Source organism: Mesoplodon mirus (assembly GCF_964341445.2).
Source record: "Mesoplodon mirus genome assembly, chromosome: 2".
Lineage (NCBI taxonomy): Eukaryota > Metazoa > Chordata > Mammalia > Artiodactyla > Ziphiidae > Mesoplodon > Mesoplodon mirus.
This window is the reverse complement of record NC_138977.1, coordinates 31785084-31808922: the sequence shown is the minus strand read 5'-3', so window position 1 is coordinate 31808922 and position 23839 is coordinate 31785084. Positions and strand designations below refer to the sequence as shown.

Here is a 23839-nt window from a genome sequence, read left to right as displayed (position 1 = left end):
ATTAAAGACGTAAATGTTAGACTGGAAACCATAAAACTCCTAGAAGAAAATATAGGAAGAATACACTTTGACATAAATCGTAGCAATATTTTTTTGGAACTGTCTCCTCAGGCAAAGGTAACAAAAGCAAAAGTAGACAAATGGGACCTAATTAAACTTGAAAGCTTTTGCACAGCAAAGGAAACCATTAACAAAATGAAAAGACAACCTACTGACTGGGAGAAAATATTTGCAAATGATATGACCAGTAAAGGGTTAATATCCAAAATATATAAACAGCTCATACAATTCAATATCAAAATAACAAAGAACCAGATTAATAAATGGGCAGAAAACCTAAATAGACATTTTTCCAAAGAAGGCATACAGATGGTCAACAAGCACATGAAGAGATGCTCAACATCACCTATCATCAGGGAAAGGTAAATCAAAACCACAATGAGATATCACCTCACACCTGTCAGAATGGCCATCATCAAAAAGAACACAAATAACAAGCATTGGTGAGGATTTGGAGAAAAGAGAACCCTCCTACACTGTTGGTAGGAATGTAAATTGGTACAGCAACTTGAGGGCTTATATACTATTTTAACAAAGATGATAAATTGTGGGAAAGTGACAAGAGAGGGAAGGGGGCGATTGGGCTTCTATAGGTGGCAAGTTGTGGGCAGGTAAACCCATGGGGAAACCAATGGAAGAGAGGCTTGCTTTAGTAGTTTGTTTGTGCAGACTCATCTCAGTGAAAACTTTCCTTCTCTAGTGATAAGGGTTGTTCTCCTCCTGAATCAGGAGAGAGCAGGGGAATACCTTCATCTGGAGAAGGGATTTTTACATGGCTTCAAAGACCCCCTCTACAAAATGCTTATTAATCACAAAGGCTAACTTTACAGTGGAGAAGTGTGGGAGACATTACCTTGATAAAGTGACCGAAGTGATCATCACCAGGAATGGGACAAAGCAGATTTTGCACTACCTGACAGGTTGACATGAGCATCTCTTCTGTGAATTTCTTGCCGAAGGTGCCTAACCTAAATCTAATTATGATGAAATAAACCAAAATTCAGGAACACTCTAAAAAATAATTCAAGATAAGGAAAGACTGAGAAATTATTTCAGATCAAAGGAAACTAAAGGACTGTGACAACAAAAGGCAAGGAGTGACTGTGAACTAGATCCTTTCACTACAAAGGACATTTTTTGGTTAATACGTGAAACTTGAATGTGTTCTGAGATTTAAATGGCAGTAAGGGATCAATGTTCATTTTCTAATTTTGATGGTTCTAGTGTGGAGAATGTCCTTCTAGTAGGAGAATGTCTTTTCTTATAGGAAATACACACCAAAGTTTTTAGGGGGATGGAGCATGGTCAGGAACTTACTCTCAAATTGTTCAGAGGGGAAAACGTTCTTAATAATACATTTGCAACTTCTCTTTAAGTTTGAGGTCATCTCAAAATTAAAAAGTTATTTTTAAAATGTCTCTAAGATTCCAAATTTATTTATTGAATCATAATATTTGAAAATGTAGGACTAATTTCATGACACTATCATTAAAGAACTATACCTGTTTCTGGGTCTTCCCTGGTGGTGCAGTAGTTAAGTATCCATCTGCCAATGCAGGGGACACGGGTTCGAGCCCTGGTCTGGGAAGATCCCACATGTCATGGAGCAACTAAGCCCATGTGCCACAGCTACTGAGCCTGTGCTCTAGAGCCCGTGAGTCACAACTACTGAGCCCATGTGCCACAACTACTGAAGCCCACTCACACTAGGCCCACGAGCCACAACTACTGAGCCCGCATGCCTAGACCCCGTGCTCCGCAACAAGAGAAGCCACCACAATGAGAAGCCCGCACACCACAACGAAGAGTAGCCCCCTGCCTGCCACAACTAGAGAGAAAAGTCCGCAAGCAGCAATAAAGACCCAAGGCAGCCAAAAAATTAAATAAATAAATAATTTTTTAAAAGAACTATACCTGCTTCTAAATATAAGTTTTAAAGATAGGACATAAAAGTACAATATTCATAAAAGTAAGTTAGAGAGGAATTTTCAAAACAGGAGGATGAAAACACAAGCAGGTATGTTTAGTTAAAATGTCTTCAAACAGTCTCTGTGACTGCAGCCTTACAATTCATCAAAGAATTTTTCTGAAACCCTTGATTTTTAAAGTTGGTTCTTAAAAAATTAATAAATATGTAAAACAGTCTCAACACAGATCAATGTATTTATATGTACACTGCAGGTCTCTGAAATGTGTGATGTTCTACCAATGATATCCTGTGGTATACAAATCCTGTGTCTTGACTCTGTTCTAACCAATTTGTTGAGAAGAGATTGATAAATAATTTTTAAATAATTCCACAAGTGAGAACATTATGTGTAAAAAGCTCATTATTAAATAGATTTGACTATTTCCTTTATCAAATGATGTTCTCTGAAACAAGTAAGGACAGTCAAAACCTGACATAGATGGATTTCTCCCCTAGGAGAATGTCACCTGCCTTGTTATCAAAATATTCCACTGTATCTTACAAAGAAAATACTCACTTTTATTCTTTTCATGTTTTGATGATAGACCACAAATACGTTTTTACACAATAAGCTTTATTGACTGTTCAAACTATTCTGTTTTTCTCTTTATAATTGACTATTATTACTATTCTATAAGGTCTCAATGATTTACAAACTTAGTAAAGATAATAAGCAACAGCATTATCTTGGATTCTACAATAATCTTTGAAATCCTATAAATATGAGGTTTTAAATGGCACAGTTAATTTATGTCCCTCCACACAAAAACCTGCACATATATGTTAATAGGAGCTTTATTAAAAATTGTCAAAACTTCCACACAACCAAGATGTCCTTTCCTTAGGTGAATGGATAAACTGTGGTACCTTCAGACAAAGGGATATTATTTAGTACTAAAAAGAAGTGAATTACTAAGCCATGAAATGACATGGAGGAACCTTAAATGCATATTACTTAGTAAAAGAAGCCAATGTGAAAAGGTCAGGAACTATTTTATTTGATGCTATAGCACAATGTCTTGCGCAGGACCTTGCCCTCGGGACCTACCCCCCATATGAGTGAGCTTGGGCAGTGCTTTCCTGTTACTGCCCCTCCTCTTCTTCCCCCAGTATCAGACCAGCGGTAATTCTAAGCCAATGGTAACAATGCAAGAAAGTCTTGATTTCCAAAATGATTGGATGAAATGTTTTTGAAAGAGAAGAGGGGAATTGAGCTCAACTGTCAAGTATGGGCAGACATTTCATAGAAAAAAGAGGGATGGTGAGGACATTCCAGGTGGGAAACATGAGAAAAAGCAAAGAGCGGAGAATCCTGGCATCTTCTGGGGACTCGGAAAAGAACATCCTTTACGGTTGGAGGTTCTTGGAAAATAGTTGGCGTCAGGCTGGCGCGCAGGGTGAGGCTGCATACGGATGGTAGTGCCTGCCAGGCTGACAAGAAGGAAGGTCTGTGGAACGTGGGGAAACCGCTGTTTGCAGTGCCTTGGGTAAACCTCTCTCCCTTCCCTCCTCGCAGTTGCTCCCGGGAGCGGGCAGGATGTCTCATGCGCCCTGGGCTACTTCCCCTGCGGCAACACCACCAAATGCTTGCCTCAGCTGCTCCACTGTAATGGCGTGGACGACTGTGGGAACCAGGAGGACGAGGACAACTGTGGTGAGCATGCCCCGAGTTACAGCTGGATGGGGGTCGGGTCCCAGGAGCACCAGGGGAGGGAGGACCGGGGTCAAGTTGCTGAGACCTCTCGGTACAGAGAGAAATGGGAAATGAGAAAATGAAGTTGAAGTACAAAATATATGGCACTTAAGGAAATCTTACATTTATTTTATTAGCTTAACACATCCATTCTTATAAAGAAGATGCGGTTTTATACATATATATGTTTGTGTGTGTGTATAATATATACACAGTGCATATACAGTGTATAATATATACACAGTGGAATACTACTCAGCTATAAGAAACAATGAAATAATGCCATTTGCGGCAACATAGATGGACCTAGAGATTATCGTACTAAGTGAAGTAAGTCAGACAAAGACAAATATCATATGATATCACTCATATGTGGATTCTAAAATATGACACAAATGACCTATTTACGAAACAGAAACAGAATCACAGGCTTGGAAAACAAACTTATGGTTACCAAAGGGAAAAGGGTTGTAGGAGAGATAAATTAGGAGTCTGGGATTAACACATACACACCACTATATAGATAAACAACAAGGACCTAGGTATAGCACAGGGAATATATTCTTTTTTTAAATTAATTTTTATTGAAGTATAGTTGCTTTACAATGTTGTATTAGTTTCTGCTGTACAGCAAAGTGAATCAGGTGTACATATACATATATTCACTCTTTTTAAGATTCTTTTCCCATATAGGCCATTACAGTGTATTGAGGAGAGTTCAGCACAGGGAATATATTCTTTATCTTGTAATAAATTATAATGGAAAAGAATCTGTAAAAGAAAAAATATATATATTTACTTACTATGACATACATATGTACAACTGAATCACTTTGCTGTACACTGGAAATTAACACAACATTGTAAATCAACTATACTTCAATTAAAAAAAAAATCCATTCTTTCCTATGTATTAGCTCAGATTCTGTGGGGCAGCAATCCCAGCTGGGCTCAGCTGAGATCAGCTACACGGTCTTCTTGCCTCTGCTGCGCTTTCTCGATGCCTCTGCAGGCCTCTGTGGGTTGGCTCTGTCCCCGTGCCTGCAACCTGGGCTGAGACAGCTGGGGACACTGGCCCTTCTGCCACATCCCTCCCAAAGCACGTCATAAGGCCAGCCCTGTTCCAGCAGGGGAAATGGAGCGCTCCTCCTGCAGAGAGCAGCTCAAAGTTAAGTGCAAGGACCTCAGACAGAGGGAGGGCAGGCTGCAGGCATGCTTGACACAGTTGGTATTACATTTACTTTTCCCACAGACATTAATATTAACTTGCAGTGACTCAAAGAGTCCCACCTGCATGACCTTAGGAAGGTCTGTCTTTTAATTTAAATATTCCCAGGAGCAACCATGATTTGTCTGTTTATTTACCTTATTGAAACAGTAGCTGATATTTGAAGAAGTGATATTTTTCTACAATCTTGATTTTGTAGTTATGTGTGTATGTAGGGGTGTGTGTGTGTATGTGTCCTCTTGATTCAGGGATAGTTATTCAGGAGGTGGGTAAGCTTTCCCCCATCTCCTGAAAATGTAACTGTAGTTTATTTTGGGGGGGGGATAAATTATGCAGATTTCTATATTTGGTCCTGAAGGATGTTCATTACTCTGAATCCTGGTGAATTTTAATAGAGAGAATATAACACTAGGAAAGACATTCAGGTCTATTTCTTCAAACTTAGAATTGAATTCTGATGACAAGCATGGGCATGACTCTTGTGGAAACAGTACTTAATGGGAAGCAAAATCAGGTTGGAGATGCATCCTCCATAACTGTTTCTTCTTTCCCTCCTCTTCCTGCGGTGATTCCCACTCTCTGCAGGTCTGTGACCAGCCTCTCCCTCTCTGTCCCATCATTTCCATGTGTCTCTCCTTCTATTCCTCCTCTCTAGCTGCCCACCCGCATTCCTTCCTTTACTCTCTCTCAACTCCCCTTCTTATTTTCATCCTTCTCTTGTCCTCCATTCTTTTCTTTTTCAAATCAAATCCACCTCAGTATTCATAAATTAGATTTTAATTATTATTTAGCTCACTCCATTAAGTTTATACGCTGCTCATTATATAGATTTTAACACCTTTACTTCCAAAGAAAAAATCCAAGGAGTTGCTTTTAATTTCCAAGTAGCTGTAAAAACATTCCTACCACGCCTATCCCAAACTTGGGCTGAGATGCCCAGAAGGGTGGTTTTTATCTTATGGTCAGTGGACTCTGAGAATCAAGAAAATCTTCGGGCACGGTGCGGGGTCTGTAAATCCCCTGAAAACTATGAAATGTTGTGTATTTGTGTACATGTGCATTTTCGACAAGAAAAATGTTCGTAACTTAACAGCTCTGCAAAAGGTTTAGAGTTTTTAAAAGGCAAAAAGCTTCCTTATTCCTGTCATTGGCTAAAACAGAAATCTAGAAAAACAATTTCATCCCAAGCTGGAATCAGTTTCTCCCAACTAGCACTCTAAATCTGTCCATATAAAATCAGTAGTTGTGAGTAGTTTATGACAGTAATCGCAAAAGCAACAAATTTCCCTCACCTTCTTTGATTTATTTTTATTTTTATTTTTTTTGACAAGGAACTAATATTTATTAAGCACTTAATGTATACTAAATACCAACATTATACTTAAATTTTTTTTAATTTTATTATGGTAAGGACACAACATGAGATCTAGCCTTTTAAACTTTGAAGCAATTTTTAAGTCGGCCGTACTGTTCTTTTTTTTTTTTTAACATCTTTATTGGAGTATAATTGCTTTACAATGATGTGTTAGTTTCTGCTGTATAACAAAGTGAATCAGCTATACATACACATATATCCCCATATCCCCTCCCTCTTGTGTCTCCCTCCCACCCTCCCTATCCCACCCCTGTAGGTGGGCACAAAGCACAGAGCTGATCTCCCTGTGATTTCTTTTTAAAATAGAAACAAAGTTGTAGCAAGATTCCTCAACCAGGCATCAGAAGCTTCAGGCTCAGATCCTGGAAGTGCCTCTTTCTGTCTGTCATTACTTCAGCAAATCATTTCTTTGGGCTAAGTCCCGTTCCTTACTGTGAAATTGGAGTAATAAATTTATTGTAAGGATTAAGTGAGTTACAGGGGTAGAAATGCTTGTCATATAACGGGCACGCAGTAAATCTGGGCAGACCAGATTACTGACTACCATACTTGGCAGTTACTCTGGAATTCACCTCTTTGAAATTCTACCCGAGGAATTGTTTGCATTTGATGGGACTCCAAACCAGGGAAGTACTGGTTTGTAGGTGTGAAGAGAAGTATGAAGCAAGTTGAGACAAGGTAGTGTAAGCAATCTCTCCCCAAGCGGGAAGGGTATGCTGTGACAAAGCGAGAGAGAGGCATGGGCATACATACACTACCAAACGTAAGGTAGATAGCTAGTGGGAAGCAGCCGCATAGCACAGGGAGATCAGCTCGGTGCTTTGTGACCACCTAGAGGGGTGGGATAGGGAGGGTGGGAGGGAGGGAGATGCAAGAGGGAAGAGATATGGGAACATATGTATATGTATTACTGATTCACTTTGTTATAAAGCAGAAACTAACGCACCATTGTAAAGCAATTATACTCCAATAAAGATGTAAAAAAAAAAAAAGATCTTGCTAATGTATCATCTTAAGGATCTCGGACATGAGCAGGGAATGGTGTGTACTACTACCTTTTATGAAAAAGAAATATTCAGAGCATGGATCAAATAACTTAAGTTCTAGCTACATGTGTGTATAAATACCTTAAATATTAGCATGTGAAAATAAACAGCATTTATTTAATCAACTATTACAAATTATTAAAAATACAGGTGACATTTGGAAAGTAATTAAGATTTTTAAAACGAATAAGAGTATGCTCTTTTAAAATCTTTGTTACTCACCATTGTCGACATTTAAAAATCCCCACATCCAATTTTGGAAATTGGAAATTGGGGAAAATCATAATCCATTCCTATGAAGACATGTCTTTGTAACAAATATTATGTTAAACTGTTCCTGGTCTTCTTATGCCAGGATCACATAACTCTCCTGAAATTCACCTAGATCAGCAGATCCCCAAATGTAGTTCAGGACCAAACCCATCAGCGGCATCTAGGAAGTTGTTAGAAATGCAGGTTCTCAGGCTCCATCCCAGCCCTATTGACTCAGAAACTCTGCCACTGGCCCTGCAGTTTCTATAAGCTCTTTGTGTCTTTCAGACGCACAGTAGACTTTGAGAACCACTGACCTAAACCAAAGTGAGCAGGGAGTAAGGGATGCACGCGAAATAGTAGCCACAGCAGAACTAAACTTGAATCAAGACTTCAGTATGGCGTGCAAGCATTCTAACTTGCTACGAAACTCCATTATTGCAATTATTATCAATTTTTTTTGTTTCTATAAGAAAAATTGACACTCTACTAGTGGCAGTCATCTGGAAATACCAAAAAATTGAACTACGCTCAAAACCTCAAAGATGGCCAGTTGAGATGTTGCTGCTATTCATGCATGAAAGGGCTCGAACGTCCCAAGAGGGATGTCAGAATTTCACACCATTTTTACAGTCCAGGTCATAAAAATTATGAGATGTAGTTATTTCTTCCTGCTTCTCATTACTTTAATTTCCTTCACTAGCTGTGGTTTTTTCCTTTATTTTATAGTGTCTGGATAATTTATGCTCCCCCAGCTGTTCATTTTTAAGACATCCATATTTAAATTTGGTCTAAAAGGACCAAGTCAGAAAGTTGGTCCTTTTCAGAATATGTCAACCTCATGCATATTTGAATAAGCAGCATTAAATATATTTGCAATCACATAAAATACAATATCTTAGATATAAAAGGAAAACGCACAGTTAAAAATCACTTTCAGAGTGATCATTTACAGCTTAGTATATTGTCAAATAAAAAATCTTTTTCTAATGGAAGGGAGGACTTTTTTCTTGGTTAGACCTTTTAAAAGATACATCCTAAAATAAGTAGCTCCAAAAAGCTCTCCCTTATTCCCTTAAGCTACTTAACTTTGACACCAATAGTAATTATTAAAGTGGAGAAAAAAGTCAAACGGAAATAGTGGTAATAAAATTTAAGGAAGTCACTTAAAAAAAATGAAACACCACCAAATAAGTTAAACTGACTCCCTATGGATTGAACTATAATATAAACTAATTATATTTAGAAAGAACTGTTACTTTTGTATTATCACAGACATCTTAAACAAGTAGTCTAATTTGACTATAATTTTCCAGTTCTCTTAGAAAACCCATAAAAAAAAAGAATATAAAATATTTTTTAAAAGTAAAATATCTCAGTACAAAAAGCATAAGGTATCAAATCACTGAACATTTTTTATGGACACAATGCAAGGAAAAGTTTAAATCAAGTTTTTGATATAAAATGATTAAAGTTTTCAGTTGCATTCACAAGGATCCCTTCTTTCTAAAATATTTGGGGAATATAGAATTTATATACATATATATATATATATATATATATATATATATATATATATATATATGTCTACTAGGCAGTTACTCTGGAGTTCACATCTTTTTCATTCTATCCCAGGAATTGTTTACATTTGACTGAACTCCAAACCAGGGAAGTCCTGGTCAAAATTGATTGCACCGTTTTTATAACTTTGATCTTTACTGATAAACTCCAATATGGAAATGTACAAATTTTTCCTGAATTATGCCATTTGATATAATTCCCATATGTTTCCGCCATGTATTACTAACCCATTTATTCATCTCCATGCAGAACTATCACAGATGCAATCAGAAAAGAGGCTAAAAAAGAAATCTTTGAGTCATTACAGTAGTGTTTAGTGTTTAGTAGTGTTTAGTGTGACAGTAGTGTTTAGTGTGAACCAAAAAAGGAGGGACCATTCACTGTTTCAGCTAAAACTCTTAGATACTTGGGAGAATATGTCTGGGTAAATACCAAGGGAACCTGATTACAAAAAGGTGTGAGACTCTCATTCAGGAATTATCTTTGTTGATTTCAAACTGAGTGCCCACTTGGTAGTAAAAGTGAAATATTAAAATAGCATCAGAGGGGTGGGGCTCCGTCCCTGCCTCTGACACCCTCACATCTTACTTCTCTCAGCCTTCATTCTCTACTCCTGGAAAACGGAGATCAGCAACATTATAATGAATGTGCTTTGAGATCTCATGATGGTCTTTAGTATGCGTTAAATAGAATTTTGGCCGGGAAAGTGGAATCATATAACCTGAAGCACCTTAAAAATAACAAAGGACTGAAGACCTTCAAGATGGCGGAAGAGTAAGATGCGGAGATCACCTTCCTCCCCACAGATACACCAGAAATACATCTACATGTGGAACAACTCCTACAGAACACCTAACTGAACGCTGGCAGAAGACCTCAGACCTCCCAAAAGGCAAGAAACTCCCCCACGTACCTGGGTAGGGCAAAAGAAAAAAGAAAAAACAGAGACAAAAGGACAGGGATGGGACCTGCACCAGTGGGAGGGAGCCGTGAAGGAGGAAAGGTTTCCACACACTAGGAGCCCCTTCGCGGAAGGAGACTGCGGGTGGCGGAGCGGGGAGCTTCAGCGCCGCAGAGGAGAGCGCAGCAACAGGGATGCGGAGGGCAAAGTGGAGAGATTCCCGCACAGAGTATCGGCGCCGACCGGCACTCACCAGTCCGAGAGGCTTGTCTGCTCACCCGCCGGGGTGGGCGGGGCTGGGAGCTGAGGCTTGGCCTTTAGTCGGAGCGCAGGGAGAGGACTGGGGTTGGCGGCGTGAACATGGCCTGAAGGGGCTAGTGCGCCACGGCTGGCCGGGAGGGCGTCCGGGAAAATGTCTGGAACTGCCGAAGAGGTAAGAGACTTTTTCTTCCCTCTTTGTTTCCTGGTGCGCGAGGAGAGGGGATTAAGAGCGCCGCTTAAAGGAGCTCCAGAGACGGGCGCGAGCCGCGGCTAAAAGCGCGGACCCCAGAGACGGGCGTGGGATGCTGGGGCTGCTGCTGCCGCCGCCAAGAGGCCTGTGTGCAAGTGCAGGTCACTCTCCACACCTCCCCTCCCGGGAGCCTGTGCAGCCCGCCACTGCCAGCGTCCCGGGATCCAGGGACAACTTCTCCGGGAGAATGCATGGCGTGCCTTGGGCTGGTGCAACGTCACGCTGCCCTCTGCCACCACAGGCTCGCCCCGCCTCCGTGCCCCTCCCTCCCCTCGGCCTGAGTGAGCCAGAGCCCCCGAATCAGTGGCTCCTTTAACCCAGTCCTGTCTGAGCGAAGAACAGAAGGATGCCCTCCGGCGACCTACACGCAGAGGCAGGGCCAAATCCAAAGCTGAACCCCGGGAGCTGTGCGAACAAAGAAGAGAAAGGGAAATCTCTCCCAGCAGCCTCAGGAGCAGCGGATGAAATCTCCACAATCAACTTGATGTACCCTGCATCTGTGGAATACCTGAATAGACAACAAATCATCCCAAATTGAAGAGGTGGACTTTGGGAGCAACTATATATTTTTTTCCTTTTTCTCTTTTTGTGTGGGTGTATGTGTATGCTTCTGCATGTCATTTGTCTGTAAAGCATTGATTTTACAATTTGTCCTAGGGTTCTGTCTGTCCGTTGTTTTTCTTTTCTTTTTTTTTTTTTTAGTATAGTTTTAGGAATTGTTATCATTGGTGGATATGTTTTTGGGTTTGGATGCTCTCTTCTTTCTCTTTTTTAATTACTTTTTAATTTTTAATAGTTATTTTTTATTTTAATAACTTTATTTTATGTTATTTTATTCTTTCTTTCTTTCTTTTTTCCTCCCTTTTCTTCTGAGCCGAGTGGCTGAAAGGGTCTTGGTGCTCCAGCCAGTTGTCAGGCCTGTGCCTCTGAGGTGGGAGAGCCGAGTTCAGGACACTGGTCCACAAGAGACCTCCCAGCTCCATGTAATATCAAACAGCAAAAGCTCTCCAAGAGATCTCCATCTCAACGCTAAGAACCAACTCCACTCAACGACCAGCATGCTACAGTGCAGGACACCCTATGCCAAACAACTAGCAAGACAGGAGCACAACCCCACCCATTAGCAGAGAGGCTGCCTAAAATCATAATAATGTCACAGACACCCCAAAACACACCACCAGACATGGACCTGCCCACCAGAGAAACAAGATCCATGCTCATCTACCAGAACAAAGGCACTAGTCCCATCCACCAGGAAGTCTACACAACCCAGTGAACCAACCTCAGCCACTGGGGGCAGACACCAAAAACAACAGCAACTACTAACCTGCAGCCTGTGAAAAGGAGACTGTAAACACAGTAACTTAAGCAAAATGAGAAGACACAGAAACACACAGCAGATGAAGCAGCAAGGTAAAAACCCACCAGACCAAACAAATGAAGAGGAAGTAGGCAGTCTACCTGAAAAAGATTTCAGAGTCCTGATAGTAAAGATGATCCAAAATCTTGGAAATAGAATGGAGAAAATACAAGAAGTGTTTAACAAGGAGAACTAAACAGCAAACAAACAATGATGTACAACACAATAAATGAAATTAAAAATTCTCTAGAAAAAATCAGTACCAGAATAACTGAGGCAGAAGAAAGGATAAGTGACCTGGAAGATAAAATAGTGGAAATAAATACTGCAGAGCAGAATATGGATAAAAGAATGAAGAGAATTGAGAACAGTCTCAGAGACTTCTGGGACAACATTAAAAACACCAACATTTGAATTATAGGGGTCCCAGATGAAGAAGAGAAAAAGAAAACCACCAAGAAAATATTTGAAGAGATTATAGTTGAAAACTTCCCTAATATGGAAAAGGAAATAGTTAATCAAGTGCAGGAAGTGCAGAGAGTCCCATACAGGATAAATCCACAGAGAAACACACCAAGACATATATTAATCAAACTACCAAAAATTAAATACAAAGAACAAATATTAAAAGCAGCAAGGGAAAAACAACAAATAACATACAAGGGAATCCCCATAAGGTTAACAGCTGATCTTTCAGCAGAAACTCGGCAAGCCAGAAAAGAGTGGCAGAACACATTTAAAGTGATGAAAGGGAAAAACCTACAACCAAGATTACTCTACCCAGCAAGGATCTCATTCAGATTCAACAGAGAAATTAAAACCTTTACAGGCAAGCAAAAGCTAAGAGAACTCAGCATCACCAAATCAGCTTTACAACAAATGCTAAAGGAACTTCTCTAGGCAGGAAAGAAAAGAAAAGGAAAAGACCTAAAAAACCAACCCAAAAAATTAAGAAAATGGTAATAGGAATATGCATATCGATAACTAACTTAAATGTAAATGGATTAAATGCTCCAACCAAAAGACATAGACTGGCTGAATGGATACAAAAACAAGACCCATACATAGGCTGTCCTCAAGAGACCCACTTCAGACCTAGGGACACATACAGACTGAAAGTGAGGGGATGGAAAAAGATATTCCATGCAAATGGAAATCAAAAGAAAGCTGGAGTAACAATTCTCATATGAGACAAAATCGACATTAAAATAAAGACTATTACAAGAGACAAAGAGGGACACTACATAATGATCAAGCGATCCATCCAAGAAGAAGGTATAACAATGTAAATATTTAGGCACCCAACATAGGAGCACCTCAATACATAAGGCAAATGCTAACAGCCATAAAAGTGGAAATAAAAAATAACACAATCATAGTAGGGGACTTTAACACCCCACTTTCACCAAAGGACAGATCATCCAAAATGAAAATAAATAAGGAAACACAAGTTTTAAATGATACATTAAACAAGATGGACTTAATTGATATTTATAGGACATTCCATATAAAAACAAGAGAATACACTTTCTTCTCAAGTGCTCATGGAACATTCTGCAGGATATATCATATCTTGGGTCACAAATCAAGCCTTGGTAAATTTAAGAAAATTGAAATCGTATCAGGTATCTTTTCTGACCACAACGTTATGAGACTAGATATCTGTAAAAATACAAACACATGGAAGCTATACAATACACTACTTAATGACCAAGAGATCACTGAAGAAATCAAAGAGGAAATCAAAAAATACCTAGAAACAAATGACAATGAAAACACGACAGCCCAAAACCTATGGGATGCAGCAAAAGCAGTTTCAAGAGGGAAGTTTATAGCAATACAATCCTACCTCAAGAACCAAGAAACATCTCCAATAAACAACCTAACCTTAAACCTAAAGCAATTAGAGAAAGAAGAAAAAAACCCCAAAGGTAGCAGAAGGAAAGAAATCATATAGATCAGATGACAAATAAATGAAAAAGAAATGAAGGAAACAATAGCAGAGATCAATAAAACTAAAAGTTGATTCTTTAAGAAAATAAACAAAATTGATAAACCATTAGCCAGACTTCTCAAAAAAAAAAAAAGACTCAAATCAATAGAATTAGAAATGAAAAATGAGTAGTAACAACTGACACAGCAGAAATACAAAGGATCATGAGAGATTACTACAAACAAGTGTATGCCAATAAAATGGACAACCTGGAAGAAATGGATAAATTCTTAGAAATGCACAACCTTACGAGACCAAACCAGGAAGAAATAGAAAATATGAACAGACCAATCACAAGCACTGAAATTGAGTCTGTGATTAAAAATCTTCCAACAGGGCTTCCCTGGTGGCGCAGTGGTTGAGAATCTGCCTGACAATGCAGGGGATACGGGTTTGAGCCCTGGTATGGGAAGATCCCACATGCCGCGGAGCAACTGGGCCCGTGAGCCACAACTACTGAGCCTGCGCATCTGGAGCCTGTGCTCTGCAACAAGGGAGACCGTGACAGTGAGAGGCCCGTGCACCACAATGAAGAGTGGCCCCCGCTTGCCACAACTAGAGAAAGCCCGTGCACAGAAATGAAGACCCAACACAGCCATAAATAAATAAATAAATAAATATTTTTTTAAAAAAAAAATCTTCCAACAAACAAAAGCCCAGGATCAGGTGCCTTCAGAGGCGAATTCTGTCAAACATTTAGAGAAGAGCTAACACCTATCCTTCGCAAACTCTTCCAAAATATAGCAGAGGGAGGAACACTCCCAAACTCATTCTACGAGGCCACCATCACCTTGACACCAAAACCAGATGAAGATGTCACAAAGAAAGAAAACTACAGGCCAATATCACTTATTAACATCGATGTAAAACTCCTGAACAAAATACTAGCAAACAGAATGCAGCAGCACATGAAAAGGATCATACACCATGATCAAGTGGGGTTTATCCCAGGAATTCAAGGATTCTTTGGTGTATGCAAATCAATCAATGTGATAAACCATATTATCAAATTGAAGGAGAAAAACCATATGATCATCTTAGTAGTTGCAGAAAAAGCTTTCGACAAAATTCAACATCCATTTATGATAAAAATCCTCCAAAAAGTAGGCATAGAGGGAACTTACCTCAACACAGGCCATATATGACAAACCCACAGCCAACATCATTCTCAATGGTGAAAAACTGAAAACAATGGTGAAAAACTGAAAACATTTCCACTAAGATCAGGAGCAAGACAAGTTTGCACACTCTCACCACTATTATTCAACATAGTTTTGGAAGTTTTAGCAACAGCTATCAGAGAAGAAAAAGAAATAAAAGGAATCCAAACTGGAAAAGAAGAACTAAAGCTGCCACTGTTTGCAGATGACATGATACTATACATAGAGAATCCTAAAGACACTACCAGAAAACCACTAGAGCTAATCAATGAATTTGGTAAAGTAGCAGGATACAAAATTAATGCACAGAAATCTCTTGCATTCCTATACACTAATGATGGAAAATCTGAAAGAGAAATTAAGGAAACACTCCCATTTACCATTGCAACAAAAAGAATAAAATACCTAGGAATAACCCTACCTAAGGAGACAAAAGACTTGTATGCAGAAAACTATAACACACTGATGAAAAAAATTAAATATGATACAAACAGATGGAGAGATATGCCATGTTCTTGGATTAGAAGAATCAACATTGTGAAAATGACTATACTACCCAAAGCAATCTACAGATTCAATGCAATCCCTATCAAACTACCAGTGGCATTTTTCACAGAGCTAGAACAAAAAATTTCACAATTTGTATGGAAGCACAAAAGATCCCAAATAGCCAAAGCAATCTTTAGAAAGAAAAACGCAGCTGGAAGAATCAGACTCCCTGACTTCAGACTATACTACAAAGCTACAGTAATCAAGACAATATGGTACTGGCACAAAAACAGAAATATAGATCAATGGAACATGATAGAAAGCCCAGAGATAAACTCACGCACATATGGTCACCTTATCTTTGATAAAGGAGGCAAGAGTATTCAATGGAGGAAAGACAGGCTCTTCAATAAGTGGTGCTGGGAAACCTGGACAGCCACATGTAAAATAATGATATTAGAATGCTCCCTAACACTGTACACAAAAATAAACTCAAAATGGACTAGAGACCTAAATTTAAGGACAGACACTATAAAACTCTTAGAAGAAAACATAGGAAGAACACTCTATGACATAAATCACAGCAAGATCCTTTTTGACCCACCTCCTAGAGAAATGGAAATAAAAACAAAAATAAACAAATGGGACCTAAGGAAACTTAAAAGCTTTTGCACAGAAAAGGAAACCATAAACAAGACAAAAAGACAACCCTCAGAATGGGAGAAAATATTTGCCCACACATCAGTGGACAAAGGATTAATCTCCAAAATTTACAAGTAGGTCATGCAGCTCAATATCCAAAAAACAAACAACCCAATCCAAAAATGGGCAGAAGACCTAAATAGACATTTCTCCAAAGAAAACATACAGATTGCCAACAAACACACAAAAGGATATTCAACATCACTAATCGTTAGAGAAATGCAAATCAAAATTACAATGAGGTATCACCTCACATCAGTTAGAATGGCCATCATCAAAAAATCTACAAGCAATAAATGCTGGAGAGGGTGTGGAGAAAAGGGAACCCTCTTGCACTGCTGGTCAGAATGTGAATTGATACAGCCACCATGGAGAACATGGTGAGGTTCCTTAAAAAACTAAAAATAGAACTACCATAGGAATCCCACTACTGAGCATATACCCTGAGAAAACCATAATTCAAAAAGAGTCATGTCCACAGTGTTCATTGCAGCTCTATTTACAATAACCAGGACATGGAAGCAACCTAGGTGTCCATTGACAGATGAATGGATAAAGAAGATGTGGCAATATATACAATGGAATATTATTCAGCCTTAAAAAGAAATGAAATTGAGTTATTTTGTAGTGACGTGGATGGATCTAGAGACTGTCATACAGAGTGAAGTAAGTCAGAAAGTGAAAAACAAATACGGTGTGCTAACACATATATATGGAGTGTAAAAAAAAAAAAAAGGTTCTGAAGAACCTAGGGACAGGACAGGAATAAAGACACAGACGTAGAGAATGGACTTGAGGACACAGGGAGGGGGAAGGGTAAGCTGGGACGAAGTGAGATAGTGACATTGACATATATACACTCCCAAATGTAAAATAGATAGCTAGTGGGAAGCAGCCGCATAGCACAGGGAAATCAGCTCGGTGCTTTGTGACCACCTAGAGGGGTGGGGTAGGTAGGGTGGGAGGGAGATGCAAGAGGGAGGAGATATGGTGATACATGTATATGTATTAGAAAAGTAAAATAAAATACCATCAAATTCTCAAACGCTATGAAATTTATTGATTACATCCAGACTTTTATTTCAAAGGAACTCTGAGTTTCCAGATTAGAATTTGCTAGCACTCCTTCTGTATTATAAACAAATGACTGTGCAGAAAAAGGCTCCCCATCACAGTCATGCTGACCCATCCTCATCCCAGTTGGAGGCAGGTTGAATCACTCCACATTGGAAACCCAAGTTCAGATGCTGACCTCGGCAGCCTCTGAACATCACCCTGCTCTGCAGTTTAACAGCCTTGTCTACAGGAAAAGGATGAAGACATTGGTCCCTCTGTTTCCATATTTGTATTCCTTTGATCCACAGGGAAAACGGAAGCTTCCTCTAATACATTTTGGGTGATGCAGTAAGTTAGAATCTGCTAAAAATGTATGTCCACCCAGAACCTCAGAATGTGACCTTATGTGTAAATAGTGTCTTTGCAAATATAATGAAGGTGAGGAGTTTCTGATTTCCCCCTGGTTCAGCCCAGGCAGACCTTTCCCCTCTCCCTTTCTGGTCCAAGTCTCTTGTCTGGTCTGGAAACAGCAAAGCCCAGCTCTTCTTTATTTGTTTTTCCACATCTATTGTCAGTGCTCAAACCTGGGGCTTTGACAATCAAATACTAAGAATTTAATTCTTTTTTTATCTGCAGACATCTGTGTCATTCCTTTTCCAAGGCAATGAAAGTGGAAAATTCTAGCCTCTTGCTATAGGAAAAGGGCAGAGGGCAAGGAATTCAAGGGAAAGAAAACTTTATTAATAACCCCGATTATTTGCCTGTCACTAATCTATGAGAATTAGACAAACAGTATTTATTTATGGGTATGATGGTGATGATACATACCTTTTTAATAGGATTATAAGAATGTTTGAAGTGTATTCAAAGATCCTTTTAATTTTTAATTGGGCCTGCATTTAAAATTCTGGAACGCTAAATATCCCTTCATTTCCTTTTACACAGCTGTCAGGATGATGGCAATGCCAGGCAGTTTGATGTAGAACTTCCCTGTTCTCATTTTAGAATATTCCATTAAAGTTGGTAGTGTGTCTTTTTTAAGGTTAAAAAGACAGGAGAAAAAGTGACACAAGTCATAAATATGTGTATCGATACACAACTATGCATTGTACGTTCAAAAATGACTGGTTTTCTATTTATTATTCTCAAAATAGAGTTGGAAAAATGCATGTAGCTGAACCCCTGGCTTTTCTATAAATACAAACCTCATTTTAACTTCAAATATGTTTATCCAACAATGTTTCAATGATGTTTGAGATAACTCCACAAACACTTTCAGCTCAGAACGCTTCCTATGAGATAGGACACAAAAGGCAGTTTCTGTAGTGGCTTCGATTTCTTTTAAAAAATCCCCAGGATAATGTCACAGCCTTAATTTCTTCAGAGTTGCCTCTAAAGGTACTCAGAAATAGAGTCACAGATGTAGAAAACAAATTTATGGTTACCAAGTGGGAAAGGAGAGGAGGGATAAGTTGGGAGATTGGGATTGACACATACACACTACTATATATAAAATAGATAATCAACCAGAACCTACTGTATAGCACAGGGAACTCTACTCAGTACTCTGTAATGACCTATATGGCAAAAAAATCTAAAAAAGAGTGGATATATGTATATGTATAACTGAATCACTTTGCTGCACAGCAGAAACACAACACTGTAAATCAACTATCATCCAATAAAAATTAATTTTAAAAATAAAATAAAAAATAAAAGTACCCAGAAAGAGGCATATGTATTCCATCAGCAAACAGCTATTGTCATTCAGATTCAAGGAGATCTCACACTACTGGTCTGATGAATTGGTCTGTCTGACCACGCGACACCTCAAGGTCTATTTTAATGGCCCAGGGCACCTCTACTCTGGGGATCATTAATTACTGAGAAAAAGATGCTCCACTATGTCCCAAGAATGGGTGCTGAGAATTGAAATATCTGACAATCAGGGATGCTCTGCTTGGCATAAATCCACACTTTATAAATTAACCACATTGTAGCCAATAGGATTTATGCCTTCAGTTTCATGAAAGTGTAGAGCATTTAACACACAGCATCATGGCACCCTTATTTGTCCTGGCTTCCTCTCTGACAGAGGCATGAGTCCCTCGACTTTCAATACTCAAAATCCAAACATGAAAGGAACCCAGGAATGGCCCCTGCAAACCTACAGGACTGTTTGGGAACCGTGCTCTGGCACAGCCAGCTGGTGAGAGGTGCAGAGTCCTGAGCTCCACCCCCAGAAACATTGATCTAGTAGGTAAGAATGGGGCCCAGAAATCTGCATTTTAACACAGTGGGTGAGTAGCACACCTGTTAAAGTTTTGAAATGATTCACTTCCCAATGCAGACAATTTTAGTACCAAATTCAGAACCCCTTGAAAGTGATTAATTCAAACGTTAGCAGGCATCAGATCAGCCGGAGGGCTTGTTAAAATGCAAAATGCTGGACCCCATCTACAGAGTTTCTAATTGAAAGCTCCTGGAGTGGAGCCCAAGAATTTGCTTTTCTGTGAAGTTCCCAAGTGATGCTGATGCTACTCGTCCCAGATCTGCACTTTGAAAATCACTCATCTAGACTTTTTTTTAACTTTTTATTTTATATAGGAATATAGTCAATTAACAATATTGTGATAGTTTCACAACAAAGCAACTCAGCCATACATATACATGTATCCATTCTCCCCCAAACTCCCCTCCCATCCAGGCTGCCGCATTACACTGAGTAGAGTTCCCTGTGCTGTACAGTAGGTCCTTGTTGGTTACCCATTTTAAATATAGTAGTGTATACATGTCAATCCCAAACTCCCTCCCCTCCACCCGTCCCCCCTGGTAACCGTAAGTTCGTTCTCTAAGTCTGTGAGTCTTCTTGTGCAAATGCAGAAGCAAACAGTTCCCAACATGTATTAAAAGATGGCATATAAAAGAGTTAAACAAAATTAAAACTATTTCTTTAAGGCTGATTTCTCCTTTCATCGTACTAGCCTGCATTATTAATTCCAAGTGAGGATACAGGATTCAGCATTTCCCAAGCATATTTAACCACAGAACTCTCTTCTCAAGAAGAATCCTGGGAAGCAATTTGAAGAAAGCCTAATATAGCACCGTCACAACTATGCAGTGCCTTCAAGAAACTTGGACCTTTCCCATTCCCATCCAGACCTCAACCCTTGACACGCCACACATCCACCCCCCGCGCCAGTGCCGGGGAATGTGAGAGCATGGAGGAGAGAGATGCATTCTCCAGAATTCAGATTGGTGTGTCTAACCCACTTTTCCATAAAACTAAATTATAACAAATACTAGGTGCAAATGAAATAATGATTTACTATTTTATATACTTTATGAGAGCTAGTAAAAGTCATGTTTTAACTATATTAAAAGGACCTTAGAAGTCACTGAGGCAATAAAAATACATAAGCTAAGAAGATTAATTCCTATTATACTCTCATAAGGAGATAAAATACATATGTAAATAGGCACAGTATGAAGCAGATTATAATAAGTGTAACAAGATATATGAGCAAAGTGCCCTTAAATTACGGGCCACTTGCATTCATCTTCAGCAACTTTACTAAGGAAAAGAAATCTGATCCTTCTCATTGACAGGATTCTTCTTTTGCTAAATCTAGCCGTCCTCCACTGCAACATAAGAAGTGCTCTAGTCGGAGAAAATCCCATAATGCAGTTCTTCCAAAACTTGTTGTCAGACTCCCCCAGGGCATTGATGGAATATATAGACCCCCAGACCCCATACTGGCCAAATAAATCAGAGTCTCCAGTAGAGGAGCCTGGAAATCTGTGTTTTTGTTAAGTGCCCCAGTTCCCAAATTTTATTATATCAGGGAGACTGGGTTTTCTCTGAAGTGTCTTTGAGGACAGAGACCCATTCGTTCATTCATTCATTGAATTAGCACATACTTATTCACGCAGTATGCAAGACCAGTTTTTCTTGGTCTATGTCATTCATTCTTATTCAGAACATCATTACATGTTTTTAGTTTTAAAAAAACCTATTTTTAGTAAATATATATACTTAATGCTGTTCATGCAGCACTGCCAACACATACTAGCAACCATATCCCCTAACACAATATCCTCTTGTACTGTGCTCTCTACCCTGTGATACCTCAAAAAAAATCAGAGAGTCAAATTTCAGTGGGATCACAAGTAAAGTATGAAAAACCATTCTGCTCACTGTCCCAAACATCCTTGAAATGTGAAGGATATGGGATTTAAAATATAGAAACACATAATCCAAAAGCTGTTTCCTTAAAAATGCTAACGTTCCAACTTTGCAATTTTGGCTACATCTTCTACGTTCTGTGTTCCTGCTTTCTGGTGAGAGGAAGTAATGGGTGGCAAGAAGAAAATGCTTTGGGAAGGCAGGAAAGAAAGTAAATGCTAATTGCAAAGAAGCTTGTTTGTTTGAAGATGCTGCTATTTAAAAAGATCTCCCCGCAAAATATATGCTCTCACTTGGAGAACTATAAGCCGTCTTGTCCTGTTTCCTTCTGCATTCTCAAATTCCCCATCACCTCTCTTTCTCTTTTCCCTCTCTTTTCAACTCTGTGTGTGTGTGTGTGTGTGTGTGTGTGTGTGTGTTGAGGTACAATGAGGTAGAAAAGGAGAGAAAAGAATAAGATTAAGAAAGAGACAGAGAAGAGAAGTAGCATAAATAACTACATCACTTGGATTTGTTGGACTAAAGTGTTGCAACTACACCAGGTATAATGAACCCCTTTAGAACAGATGTTAAGCACCGCACCACCTATTACTGGTAAGAATGCAGCAAATTGCAACAGTTCAGTTGAAAAGCTCAGTGAAATACAGGGCCTGCTGAAGAACAAGAGAGAAGGAAAAGCAACGTCTTCTGGCGGTCACCCAACCACTCTGTCTCATGAATGTCACAGCAGCAGTGAGACACCACCTGCGGATACAGGCCCAGCCCTGCAATGCAGCACCTCACCTGAGTCCCATCGCTGTGTTCTGAGGTCCAGGAGGATGGGTCAGGACACGAATGTGAGCATGGGCGCTCTCTCCCCCTCCCCCAACCAGGCCCTGGCAGCCTGCGGGGTTGAGTCCTTCAGACATTTCCACCCTCGCTCTGTAGATACACAAAAACTCGTCTGTAAAAGTAATCAGTGCCTCAACATACCCAGAGCCAAAAGACTTCTCTTACCACGTGTTTCATCTGTAACGTTTATAAATGTATAAAAATTCATAACATTAGTATGAAAATTATTTTTAATTTTTTTTTTACAAATGATTCACAATAGTTCCATTGATCCATGGATAATAATAATGATGGGCTTAAATTCCAGTTAATAACTACTTCTGGTTGTTAAATAATTTTTTGTATAATTCACACAATGCTGATGTAAGCGCCTCAAGAATGGAAATGAAACAGGCAATAGAACAATAAATAGGTAACAGATAGTAACAGCTAAATATTTAAAGACAATGTCGTATAAAAGTTGGAATTTCTATAAGAGGAGTATAAACTGATTCAATCATCTTTGGACCTAGAAAAGAAAACATTAAAATAATGGTATTATTTTAATTCTTTGGTTATTTTTAATAATTCTGTTTCTTAGTCAAATCACTTAAAGTTCTCAGAATCCGTTTTTCCATCTGTAAGTAGAGTTCACAATAATGACGAAATAGAGTTACTAGGGGAGTTGACAAGTTATTTTCGTCAAGTAAAGTAACTAGCAGGCCTCCAACAAAAAAGTAACCTTGTCAGACAGGAGAAGGGAACCATTTATGCTGGGCAGGAAGGCTCAGTGGGATGAGGATTTAGGGTTTGCAAATTCAACTGAACACATTCAAAAGTCCCATTACAATTCGCAGGGTCCCTCTCTTTCCAAATCAGTGTCCTAATGTGCACTTAAAAGGCAGGACAAAATGTGAATTCAGCTTATGTTGTAAACTTAGCAACCCACTGGATCAGATTCTATCTGAGTTCTGAGGTCCCAAGAGATAAAAGGTTATCTTAGGGTAGTCATGGCCGCTCCCTGGTTCCCTGAATTTTCTTGAACTGATGACATCATACCCTGAGCTTGTCATTTTCTTTCCTTAATCTCTCCAGGGCCATCTCCATAGTCATCTCATTCCACAGCCCTTGACATTTCCCATTTTCATTCTGATGAGTTACCATAGCATCCACTTTGCCAGAGTCTATCCTTCGAGGAGGCTCATAATCACAGGAAGCCAAGAGTGATCATTGAAACAACTTTTTTGGGTTGCTGTGTGCCATAGACTATGAAAGTACCATTTTGTAATGGTGACAGGACTACCGTTATCTTCAAAACCATCCAGGTCAGATAAACAGCCCAACCTTACCATCCTTGAGATTATTCTGTTATCTGCAATCCCTTCTGGAAGGAAGAAAGAGAAACCACTCTAGATTTTTTTTTTTTTTTTTTTTTGCTTAAGAAAAAAGAGATTTCATACAGAGAAG

General features: G+C 39.2%; 1 protein-coding gene across 4 annotated transcripts in view; it reads left to right on the top strand.

Annotated features, from left to right (window-relative positions):
* RXFP1 (relaxin family peptide receptor 1) overlaps positions 1-23839 on the top strand; it is a gene marked incomplete at both ends in the record, with an annotated part of 100728 nt that overhangs the window by 29671 nt on the left and 47218 nt on the right. For all 4 annotated transcript variants that reach the window (XM_082607734.1, XM_082607735.1, XM_082607733.1 and 1 more), the window contains one exon: positions 3546-3683. In XM_082607734.1, coding sequence (XP_082463860.1) covers positions 3546-3683 — 138 coding nt within the window. The remainder of the gene's footprint in view (positions 1-3545; positions 3684-23839) is intronic.